The sequence below is a fragment of the Anomalospiza imberbis genome, chromosome 9 (assembly GCF_031753505.1).
Source record: "Anomalospiza imberbis isolate Cuckoo-Finch-1a 21T00152 chromosome 9, ASM3175350v1, whole genome shotgun sequence".
Classification (NCBI taxonomy): domain Eukaryota; kingdom Metazoa; phylum Chordata; class Aves; order Passeriformes; family Viduidae; genus Anomalospiza; species Anomalospiza imberbis.
The window spans coordinates 6,755,836-6,768,303 of NC_089689.1; the positions used below are offsets into that span (position 1 = coordinate 6,755,836).

The 12,468-nt window shown below is 43.9% G+C and overlaps 1 protein-coding gene across 1 annotated transcript; it reads left to right on the forward strand.

The window, feature by feature from the left end:
• Window positions 1–2,659: 2,659 nt before the first annotated feature.
• Window positions 2,660–9,925, forward strand: PDC (phosducin). Its single transcript, XM_068199480.1, has 4 exons — window positions 2,660–3,462; window positions 5,980–6,063; window positions 7,683–7,843; window positions 9,237–9,925. The coding sequence occupies exons 2-4, from the start codon at window positions 6,003–6,005 to the stop codon at window positions 9,759–9,761; spliced, it is 747 nt and encodes a 248-aa protein (XP_068055581.1). The 5' UTR covers window positions 2,660–3,462; window positions 5,980–6,002; the 3' UTR covers window positions 9,762–9,925.
• Window positions 9,926–12,468: the final 2,543 nt, after the last annotated feature.

Here is a 12,468-nt window from a genome sequence, read left to right on the forward strand (position 1 = left end):
CCTAAGTTTCAAAAGATATTCACCACTTCATCTACAAAATTAAGCTTTTCCAAATAAAATTTTTTGGTTAATGCCAAATGAAATTTGACATGCCAACTACTAGCAATACTAATATTATTGCCTTAATAATGACAACTGTAGTTTTTCTTTGAAAAATAAAACAAGTCCTGTTATAAAATATCTGCATTCTACCTTTCCAGACTAAACTGTAGTACTCTGGTATAAGTGAATCATAGAACCACAGAATCATGGAATGCTTGGGATGGAAGGGACCTTAAAGTCCATTTAGTGCCACTCCAGACCATGGGCAGGGACACCTTCCACCAGCCCAGGTTGCTCCAAGCCCTGTCCAACCTGGCTTTGGACACTCCCAGGGATCCAGAGACAGCCACAGCTTCTCTGGGCACCCTGTGCCAGGGCCTCTCCACCCTGACAGGGAAGAATTTCTCCCCAATATCTAATCTAAAGCTACTCTCTGGCAGTTTTAAGCCATTCCCTCCTGTCCTGTTACTGATTGCTGTGAAGGCATTGAGCTAATTTCCTGATATCCAGAAATAAATGTGCAATCTAGAAAAGATGAATAATTCCTGGTGCATAATTATAGGCCAAATTTCAAAAGACTAAAATAAAGAGGAAGAGAAAGGGATATTTATTTAATCCTATGATCTTGCAGCCCAACACAACATTGAAGACAGGGGTAGTCACATAAGGCATTTCCTAATTGGCAAAGCCTTAAGGATAAATGAAACATTGGACTCATCTATTTAAAATGTTTCGACCTCACAAATAAAGAACAGAATAACTCTGCTAAAGCGGATAGAAGCAATAATCCAATCCCATAACCCTCTCATCAGTCCCAGTGACGTGCTCCCTGCATCAGCCCAGCCTGCTTTATGTTTTATTCCCATCATGTGACCTCTTCTCTAGCAAATCAAGTCCTGGCCTGGTGTTTTGAAATTATGTTTTTTCCCAGCCACGGTGACCTGATCACTCCACGATACACCACATGTTTTCCCTGAGGTGAACCCAGGACGTTTCCATTTTGCCGCACAATCAGCCTGTCTTTGCACCTTGGGATGACACAATCACTCAAAGCAGGTTGGCTCTTAAGCCTGTCTTTAGCCACTTTCCTGTAAGAGATCTGACTGCCCGTGATGCAAGGGGAGCTGCAGGTGCTCCATGTTTGCTGCTCCCTGGTGCAGGGCCCAGGAGCAGATCTTGGAAGGTGCTGTAGGGCCTTGAGCAAAGGGCTGAAACTGCAGCCTTGGCATTGATCTTGATTACATAATGCTGCTAATGCCTCTGCCAACCTCAGCACATCCCTGACCAAGGATTCTTGGAAACCTGTCCCTGCTGCAGGCACAGGAGGATGCTGGCCCTCCCAAGGGTACATGAAGAGTGGGGGCTCACTCCATTTCACTGCCCAGGCATGATGCCTTCTCCAGTTCCATGTTATTTTACCCAATTCCCCCACATTTCAGGAACCTGACCATTTAAGTCCATGCCTGCTCCTTTTCTTGTCTTGCTTGCTTCAGAAGCTGCCCATGTGCCTGGTACATCTGTGACTATTATTTGCCATTTAAGAGAAAGGACAGGAGCAGTCAGGGAGGGAAATTTGCAACTGGGAACCAGGGAAAAGGGGCAGAGAAGCAAGACTCAGCCCTTGGGAGAGGGAAGTGCTGCTCAAGGTCAAACACTCTTTCCAAGAGCCAAGGGAACACTCGGAGCACATCCCAGCTGAGCACACACCCACAGGGAGCTTGTCACAGATGTGCAACCACATCTCACTGCCAAACACCCCCCAGTTTTCACTCTCCCCCTCAAGGGTCCCCAAAATGTCATGCTTCCCAGTTCACCAGCAATATCCCACTGACCACTGGGGACTCACAGCCTGCTGCAGATCTTCTTACCTAAACCCAGACACAAACAGCATTTTCAGCAGGATCTGCACAGATGGAAAGCAGCAAAGTTGTGCCTAGAACATGTTTATATTTCATGAAAAATATTGCTCATGTTTACTTAATAGACTAGCAGTAAAGACTCATATTGGAAAGCAAGTTTTATTTATTGGCTTTGTCATTTGCAGAATGCATCTTGCCTTTTACAGTTTGTTTAGGGATATTTTTCTTTTATTTTCCTTCTCTTCTGTAACTACAACTCACAATTACAAGACACTATTTTTGTATTACAGCTGCAATCCTTTTACAAGGATTAAATAAGGCTTCATTACAAGTACACAGCTACAGTGCTTTCTTCCTGAGCTACTTCAGAAGATAAGAGCAAGAGAAAATAGTAACATTGTAATTTTGGATAAACAGGGACATCTCTGTGAAGGCCAAAGGCATAAAATTATGCCCCATTCCTGGAAGTGTTCAAGGCCAGGTTGGAACGGGGCTTGGAGCAACCTGGGATAGCAGAAGGTGTTCCTGCCAATAGCAGGGCATGGCTGGTCCTGTCCATCCCAAGTCATTCCAGGATTCTGTGCTTTGTTACTAAGCAGTAAACCTTCTTCCATACTGGATAAAAAGGAACCACTTCACTAAATGGTTATTTCTACCCTGTAGTAAGGCTGGCCCATCCAGTTTAATGACACCAGAGAAATGAGCAGCAGTAACAGGGATTCTGCTTCTGATCTACAACAGGTCCAGAGTTCATAGAGATTAAATGGCAGCATCAGGCTTATACTTTGCATTTGGGTTTTTTCCTCCTGAAGAAGTTTTTTTTTGACACAAAAACCTTCTCTATTTCTTATCTCAGAAAATCTGACAGAAAGACAGGAAAGTAAAGAACTTACAGAATTATCAGTCTCTTAAAATGCTTATGTAAAGCCACTGTATGCATGACAAAATAGGGCCTAGTGCATTGATGACCCACAGACCTGATAAGGAGAAGTTGTTACACCTATTTGAACTTTTCAGGAGCCACTTTCAGTCATCAAAACCAATGAGAAAAGCTAATGAAAATACAAAAGGTCTTCTAAATTAGCAATTTCCCCCTCCCCAGAGACTGCTGTTCATCTGGAATGTCAGAATGGTACAAAGGGAATGCTTGGGATCGGTACCAATGGCTGCTGACGGGCTGTGAAGGTTCTGTGGATGCTTCCTTAGAACTCGGAGATATAACCAACTCCAGTGATGGCATTAATCATCATGTCACCATCACTGTACATCTTCCCGCTCTGTGAAGCAACACGCTCTCAAGGGACTCTGTGCTCCTACCCTGAGCCAGTTATGTATTGGGATTGAGAGACTGCAGAGTTACATGATTTTTAAAAAAGAATACAATCAGCTGTAAAGCACTAAGGAATCTGTAAGAGGCAGTTGGGATGGCCAGGGATGGTCATTCTCCAGGGCACAAGGCCATTCCTGCTGGATCAAATCATCCCCATGCAGTGAATCCCTGCCTCTGAGTCTTGGGCCTAAAAATGCTCTCAGGCCAGCTCAGGTTGATGACCTCATTCAGGTGACCTTAAAGGAATTCCTAAAAGACAAAAAAGGAATTCGTAAAAGACAACACTATCAGTCAACTCATTATGACCCACTTGCACCCACACGAGCCTCTCCATGGGGCTGCTGCTCTTGCAAGAGCTGCCATGTGATGCAGAGGAGGGTTCCAGCCAACCCCATGCCGGGCACACCAGGTTCCAGCATACCTGTGGAGGCAAGCAGGTGGCACCTTTTCATCTGAGACACTCATGATGGGCCATCCTGACCTACTCTGTGACAACTCAGCCTTACACACGGACATTTCCTCACAGAGGCACTTGCATAACAACAACCTCCACAGCTGGCAGCACCCACACTTCCCCATTTATTGGGAAGCTCATTTTTAACTTTGGAAAATGCTGCTTGCCTGGCACATAAAAGAACACCTCCTCACCACCCAAAAAAACCCCCCAGCCAGCCACACAACAGCTCCACCTCAACCCTTGGCGAGGATGTGGGAGAGTTCCCTGCCCAGTGATTGCCTGACTTTGCCCACACACGACACGCAAGAGCTTCCGCTGCACTTTCCTCCAGGAGAGCCAGCTCAGCCTGGAACACCCTCCCATGGACCACCCTGTCCATGTGCCTTGTCCTCAGCTGCCTGGCTGGGGAACACCTGGCTGGGCCAGCCCCTTTCTCCCAGGGCTGAGATAAGAATGACAAGGATTTACAGCCCCACCGAGCTGAAAGGGGAAGGGTTTGCATGCCTGACTCCCACCTCACAGCCCAACTCACTCACAGGGACAGGATGAAGCTTTAGGAGTTCCCAGTCCGTGGTCAGACTCCTAGCCTATGCACGGTCAGGGTTGTTTCCTCGTGCCACACTGCAGAAGAATGGTGAAACACAGCCTTTAAGCTGTTATGATTCATGTAATCTTCATAGATTTATGGGGCACAATAGACCAGTAACATAAATTTTACAGAGACCTTTCATTTGTTAAGCAATCCGTTCCCACCTCTGGGAAGAGAGATGTTTCACCAAAAACACAGTCAAGTCTTCTGGTTTGAGCCTGCAACTGAGTTGCTTGAGTTTCATACCCTGTGCTTGTCAGCTCAAAGCTCTGAAACAGCAAAGCACACAGAGAATAAAATCCTCTTGTTCCCCTCAGAACAAAGAAAATCCACAGCAGCAGCCACAAGAGCTTATTGTAGATGTCCGTGTAAGCCAAGGGAATGACTTAGGGTCTGACCCAGCATATATATCTGTTCATCCCTGACATGGCAAAGATTCTTAGTTTTGCCTAGTGAGAAGGGATTAGTTCAGATTTCTATTTCAGAACTGAGGGAACAGCAAGTGATCTGGTAATCTGGATCTATGCAGTGACAACAGCCTATCTATAGAGCAACCTAGAGAACTTACACTAATGAAGCTTAATTAATTACCTGCTTTTCTTCCAAACTTACTTGCAATGTTTCCCACAAGTTTTGATTAATTGCCATGAGAACATGCACGGAACAACTTATTTGCACTTTTGCTAATCAGCTTCAGTCCCAGTACATACAAGAATGAGATACCTTGTGTCCTGCTCAGCCATTATTCCACATTATCCCTTGATGGTGCTATGGAAAAACGAAGGCAGATACATCACTATTTGTCACTCCAGTCTAACACCCCAGCAGCCTTTCAATAAGGCAGTCATGGCATGAGAACATCTTCACTACTGTGAAGTCAAACAAAGCCTAACTTAGCCCCTGAACAGCTGAAAACTAATCTAGACTTAATGGGAGCACTCAAATCACCTGCCTTAAGGCTTCTTGCTGCTCTGTAGTGCTCTGGCACCACTGATCTGGGATCTTGTCCTCGGTGGGAACACTCAAAATAAATGTGGTTCTCCATCAAAAACTCCACTGTAAGAGACAAAAAGGGTGCTGGTGAATCACAGTGCCCTGAGAGTGTCATCTGGTTCTTTGGGTTGCCTGGTTTATGGTAAGGGCGGAACAAGAAAGTGATTTTGATTTATAACCACTATCAGTTTGCTGTTTTGCAACAAACATGGCCAAACCAGCTCCAGGATGTTCAGAGGTCTCTTGCCCAACAGGTTCAAATATTTGGCTCCATTTTCTGTATGTGAAATGAGCAATTTGGGCAACCCTTAAAAATAAATGCTTACAGCACTTGGAAAATTAATAAGGTCCAGTTCCAAGAGGGATTCCAAAAAAAAAAAAAGTAAAATATTCAGTACACATTTCCATTGCAGGAAGTTTTACACCCACTATCTCCCATGACCATGTCCCTGACATTCTCCAGTGACTGGAAAGGAACAGCGTAATGAAGGAATCCTCACCTGAGAATCTGGCAAGGCACATTTTTAAGGAGGCTGACAGATATCCCAATTGCTTTCTGTGGGCCAATGACAAGCTCCATAATTACCATGTGTACTTTGATCTTCACTGATACTCACCAGCTACAGGAAATTACACACTGTGCTGTACCTGCTGCAAGCTTATCCCTTTGCTATCCTGTTATTAACTGTTTTCCCTTTGGGACTTGCAGCATCTCCTACTCCAGCCACTGAAATGGAAGAAAATGCAAACATCAGCTTGGAAGAAGACTTTGAAGGACAGGCAACACACACAGGCAAGGAAACTAACTGGTTTTTTTCCCCAAAAATAAGTCAAACCATCGCTGTTCCCCAGGGAATCCCTGAATTCCAGTTGTTCCAGTGGCCAAACCTCTTGCACAAAAACCCAGGTTCCAAAGGCAATGAGAAGGTATTTTGGGGCAAGTGAGTGCCCCCCTGGAGGGCAGGTAACACCAAATGTTGTGTTGCCACCAAGAGCCATGGCCCAACATGGCTCCTGTTGGTTTATTGCCTCACTCCTGTGGTTTATTGCTTCACTTTGCTCTCCAGGGGAGGAGAGAAACAACAAAAGAGCAACAAAACCCACGTTAGAATTAGGTGATAACGTTTCACTAGAAAGGCAAAATTATTTTTTCCTTCTCAGAGAAGGAACACTCGCTGCTAAAAATGCCCCTTGTGACAAACACAGCACAGCATGTAGAAGCTTTAAAAAGAGGCCTTGCTCAAAACCATCATTCTTTTTAATCCAGTGCTCAGTCACCAGGATTTTTATAAGTACTGACATTGTGTTCAGCTCTGCAGCTCCTCCATCCCACTGCCAGGTATCAGGATGCCAATCATTCCCTCCCTCTGCTCCAAGGGCTTCTTTTCCTCGGAGCTATAATGAATGCAGCTGTTGTAATAACTCTGGGGTTCTTTCCCAACCAGCCTTGCTGCTGTTGGCCAAGATGATGATATATGCACAGGCTGGATGGGGCTCAGAGCAACAGAGCTACTGGAAGGTGTCCCTGCCCATGGCAGGGGGTGGAATGAGATGAGCTTTAAAGTCCCTTCTAACCCAAGCCATTCTATAAAAAAAAAAACATATATATATATACATATACATACACACACCACATCTCAATTTCATCACATCTTCCTTGTGAAAATGAGAGCTGCTTACCCAGCCTTCTCTAAATTTTCCATAGGAAACTTCACCTGTGAAAACACTGAAATATTCTTTGTTTTTGCTTTATAATCTAAGATGCAGATTAAATGTTTTCACTTTGAAAAACAGCACTGGAATTTTGAATTTTTTTTCCGACAATTTCAAAACTTAAGCAGTTCAATCAAGCAGCTCCAAACATCAAGATCTGCACTACCATCTGAATTATCATTTGCCTTATGGGTTACTCTTCCAGTGCAACAGGTATTGTTTGGGATTTTTAAAAATAATCTCAAATGTCCTGCATTCTTAGTTTTACTCTGAGTCCTTATGCATATTTAATATTTAAATTTTATCAAATATTTAAATTAGTACTTAAATAACCTGTTTATAAAGAAATCAAGTATTTGGCTACAAAACATCACCTTTGGCCAGCATGGCAGTTTTATCATGTTTCAACGGCCTCATCCATGTTAACTGCTCATGTAGTTTACCAAAATCCTTCCAAAGTATCCTGATGGGAACCAGATCACCAAAGTGATTCAGGTGAGAAAAACCCTCTTTCTTTTTTCTTTCTTCTTTCATCTTCCATTGATCCAAAAGCTCTGGTTCTCAGCACTCCTGGAGAGTGCTTTAGAAGGAGTACGGACAGATAAACTGAGGCACAGAAGGACAAACCAGCAAAGAACACAAACTTCTCAAGAAACCTCTTGTTGCAGCCACTTTCTCACCCAACTTCATCTCTCTTAGGGCCCAAAGGTGTGATCAATGACTGGAGGAAGTTCAAATTAGAGAGTGAAGATGGAGACTCCTTACCCCTGAGTAAGAAAGAAATGCTTAGACAAATGTCTTCACCACACAGATCTTTCAGCAGAGATGACAAAGACACCAGAGAGAGATTCTGCCGTAAGGTAAGATAAGCAAAAGGAATTAACTTTGGCTCTATATAAACATGTCTGTTACAAGGTAGAAAATCTTGAATTTTCCACTCAATTTCCATGTAACTTAGCAGAGATCTCACGATGCAGACAGAACACGTGCAAAACAATGGAGCTGGGGAGGGGGGTAGAACACCAGGAGTGGCTGAGGGAGCCAGGGAGGCTCAGCCTGGTGAAAAGGAGGTTCAGGGGGGATCTTCTGGCTCTGCACAACTCCTGACAGAAGAGGCCAGAGAGGGGTTGGGCTCTGCTCCCAGGGAACAAGGGACAGGATGAGAGGAAACAGTCACAAGTTGTTCTGGGGGGGCTTAGATTGGATATCAGTCAGGAAAATTTCTTCCCATATGGGTGGTCAAACATTGGAAGGGGATGCCTAGGCATTGATGGCATCACCATTCCTGAAAGAATCAAAAAAATAGGAATGTGGTGCTCAGGGACACTGGTTAGAGGTGGATTTGGCGGTGCTGGGTTAATGGTTGGTCTTGACCTTAGAGGGCTTTTCCAACCTTAATTAGCGGCTCTGTGATTCTTTTTATCCAGTCCTCTTTGAAGCAAAGGGTAACTTCAGTAAAACAAGCAGTGTATTTCACATCTATCACAGCACACCTTGACCTTTGTTCCTCCCTTCCCTGCCACCATGCTTTATCCTTAGTTAATGCAATGGAAAAATTTTAGTGGGTATAAAAACCTGTCAGTCAGGATAGAGCTCTGAGCCTGAACATCACTCATGACCATTTACTAATTCTGAAACAGAGGGGAACCAAACTCCCAGTAACACAGGAATTAAGCCTGCCTCATTACTGGCAAAATTTCCACCAACTCTGAGATCCATACATATTTGCCAGATGTGGCCACTGCCTTCAGTATCACCATGCTGACAGGCAAGTGTTGAGATGGGTGTTGCCCTGTTCTTTTAAAAGTTTTAAAGTTCCTTTAAAAGTTTCCTATACCTTCTAATGTTTACATATTTCTACTGGAGTTCTCACTCACTGTTCATGTAAATAATGATTGTTTTACATTCTTCTTTGTGGGAGGAGAGAATTGATGGACTGATAGTTTAACCAGTATAGTTAGAGAAGTAACAATTTCATCCTCGAATCCACTGTCATTTTTAAAATTCTATATATTACGAGGTCAGAAATAAAAGTTACTTCCTTTAACTCTTTCAATCTTGAGTAAATGTGTGAGTTATTTCGTGTCGTACTACAACAGACAGGATCTTCACCTGTCCCTCAGCAAGACCTCCCGGGGTTACTGTAGGGAGTGATGGCTCTTCTAGCTCAGTTTGTGGTGCTCTCCAGACAACAGGTGGGTCTGTCCCCATTCCAGCTCCAAGTCCCTAACCTCCCTCTCTGGATATCCACAGATGAGCATGCAGGAGTACGAGTTGATCCACGCCGCGCAGGAGGACGAGAGCTGCCTACAGCAGTACCGCAAGCGCTGCATGCAGGACATGCACCAGCGGCTCAGCTTCGGGCCCAAGTTCGGCTTCCTGTGCGAGCTGCAGAACGGGGAACAGTTCCTGGAGGCCGTGGAGAAGGAGCACAAAACCACCACGGTCATCGTGCACATTTACGAGGACGGCGTCAAGGGCTGCGAGGCCCTCAACAGCAGCCTGACCTGCCTGGCAGCCGAGTACCCCACCGTCAAGTTCTGCAAGATCAAGGCCTCCAGCACGGGCGCCGGGGATCGCTTCTCCAGCGAGGTGCTTCCCTCCCTGCTGGTCTACAAGGCCGGGGAGCTCCTGAGCAATTTCATTAGTGTTTCTGAACAGTTCAGTGAGGAGTTTTTTGCCGTGGATGTGGAGGCTTTCCTAAATGAGTATGGGCTTCTACCTGAGAGGGAGCTTCCGGCGCTGGGAAATGGCACGGATGAGCCAGATGTGGAATAATATTAGAGCCAGAGTCCTCACTGCCTCCCTTTCCTCTTCAGTCAGCTGTAAGTCAATGTCAGTAACACCCATCCCACTTAGAGAAGGCTGTCTTTGCTCATTTACTTGTAACAAATAAAGATATAAAAACTGTTTAACTGTTAGCATGTGAATTCTACTTACAACACGTACAGCTGGCAGTCCTGTACATACTTCTATGCCAGCCACAAGAAATAGGAAGAACAGCAGTGATATTTAAGAAATATAGGAAAAACAAATTAAAAATTGAGGGCCCATGCCTGTCTCCACAAAGCACAATTCCTTCATCTCAGTGGGGACAGGACTGGTCCATCCCTCTGTGCACACAAAAAACCATCTCCATGTTCTGGAGTTACAGCAAATCCTATGTCCTAATTCACTTCTACCAACTTTGGCAGGAACAAGCAATTTTAAGGGCAGACAAATAGGCCAAAGTCCTTGCATTCCTAAATGGCTCAAGTACCTAGGTCATTATTTTATTCCACATTTAATACTAAATACTGATGCAAAGGGAGAAGTTAGCTTGGTGCTCCTGTAAGTTTTTCACCCAAACAGCTGACACAGACACAGCATCAGCTGATTTCAGTTCATCAAGTGCTGAGCAGCAGCATTTAAAATGCCTGTGAGTTTCTGGAAAAGTATGTTATGCTTATGTAATAACTCTGAATAAAGCTTTTCAGCTCTCAAAACCTGCCATTGGAAGTGTGGAATATATTGGTAGTACAAAACCTTACCCTTAAAAACATGTGAAATATTAGTAAGTATCAAAAGATACTTAAACTCAAAGTTTCAAGTTTTGTTAAAGGGAAACTGCTGAGAACTACAATTTAATAATCTGACTGAGAGGAAGATTTGGGATAAACTCACTATAGACATTCTCTGATACAAAACAACAAACTATTAGAAACACTTCAGTGACTTCTGCGCATTGGCAAAGCTAAAGGCTGGATTTGCCTGGGGATGGAAGTACTTGTGTCTTACTGAAGATCTTAACAGCACAGATTAGATTATAATGTTTGAGATTATCAAAATGTTAAAGACTATTTCTCTTTTGTTTGTTTATTTTTCTTTTGTTCTATCAAAATGCTACTGAATTGCTACATTTAACATTCTTTTGCCATGGATGACATTTTAACAGAGCTCCAGAAACCTCATGTCATGTACACTAAGCAGTGCAAATGAAGTTCCTTATCATCTCTCTCAATCTTCTCTAACCTGTAAAACAATTCATGACTTTATTACACCAAGAATTTAAATAGCGTGCTCCCAAAATGTCATGATTTCCATGTTGTAAATTGCTGAGTGATAGATTGTCCCAAGTCTTTCTGATGGAACTCCAGGGGCAATAAAGCTTTTCCCTTGGAGCAGTTCTCTCTCCCCTTACTGAAGCATGAACACTGACCCCCCCTCAGGTAAAGTTACTTTCATCCTAACATTTCATTTGTTCAGAATATTTGCAGATCTACCATTTGCAGATACACCCAACAGCATGAAAATCCAATGATCTTACAGGAGTTTAGGTAGAAAATACTGAATTATCTTTGTCCATCACAAAAGTAACCAATTACCTAAGCAGCAGAACAATATTTTTCTTGCATTTAATGACATGTTTTGAAGAAGAGACATGAAAAATTTCTATCCTGTACACACCAAAAAAATCTGCATTTAAGCTGTGGGAACTTATCTTCCATGAGAACTTTCCCTCTTTATCCAACTTGGTTTAAAAGTTATTAGCGTGTACATCAGCAGCCTCACCACATAAGCTTCATTTTTTTTGAGAACAAGGCTGAAAGCACAAAGCCCCAACAAAAACACCACAGAAGCTGCACCTACAGCTACTGTATGAAATAACTTGACACTCCAATTTAACAGACAGATTAAACATGCTTAAGCAGGATTTTCTTCAACCTGTAATTTTAAAAACAAAAACCAAAGAGCAAACACGAATGTGGCACCAAGCCTCAACAGAAGCTCATGACTAATGAAGTTGCAAATAAAACTCTGATCACAGCAGTTATCAGTTTCTGCAGGAAAAAAAAAACTAGCCTTAAAAACAAAAAGCAAGATTTGACTCAAACATTTATTACTGTATGAAAGTTTTTGAGTAGCAAACGGTAAATGCTTCAATAAGCACATGGGAACAGCTTTCCTGCTACCCTGGGCTGTGGTTACTCTTCCTTTTGACTCAAAGTCACAGAGACCCTGAGTCCCCAAATATTCTGATGGAGCAGAGGAGGGAACAAATTACCACTGGTGTCACTGCTGCTCAGACTGAGAGCAAAGCCTCTGGTAGAAGCCAGTGTCCTGCTGTCAGCTGGGACAGTTATTTTTCCTCCCAGCAGCCTGGACAGGGCTGTGCTTTGGATTCAGTACAGAATCATTTTGATAACAAACTGATGCTCAGTTGCTGCTGAGCAGAGCTCACCCCAAGTCAAGGACTCTGCAGTGTCCCAGGCTCTGCCGGTGAGGAGCTGCAGCAAAGCTGGGATGGAGCATGGCCAGGAGAGCTGATCCCCCTGGGCAGAGGACATTCCACACCACGGGATGCCATGCCCAGGTGTGAACTGGGGCAGTTGGCCAGGAGGGGCTGAAGGCTGCTGAGGGGCAGGCTGGGCATCAGTGGGTGGGTGGTGAGGGACTGCACTGTGATCACTCATCTGTCTGGATTGTGCTCCCCTCTCTCTTTTTG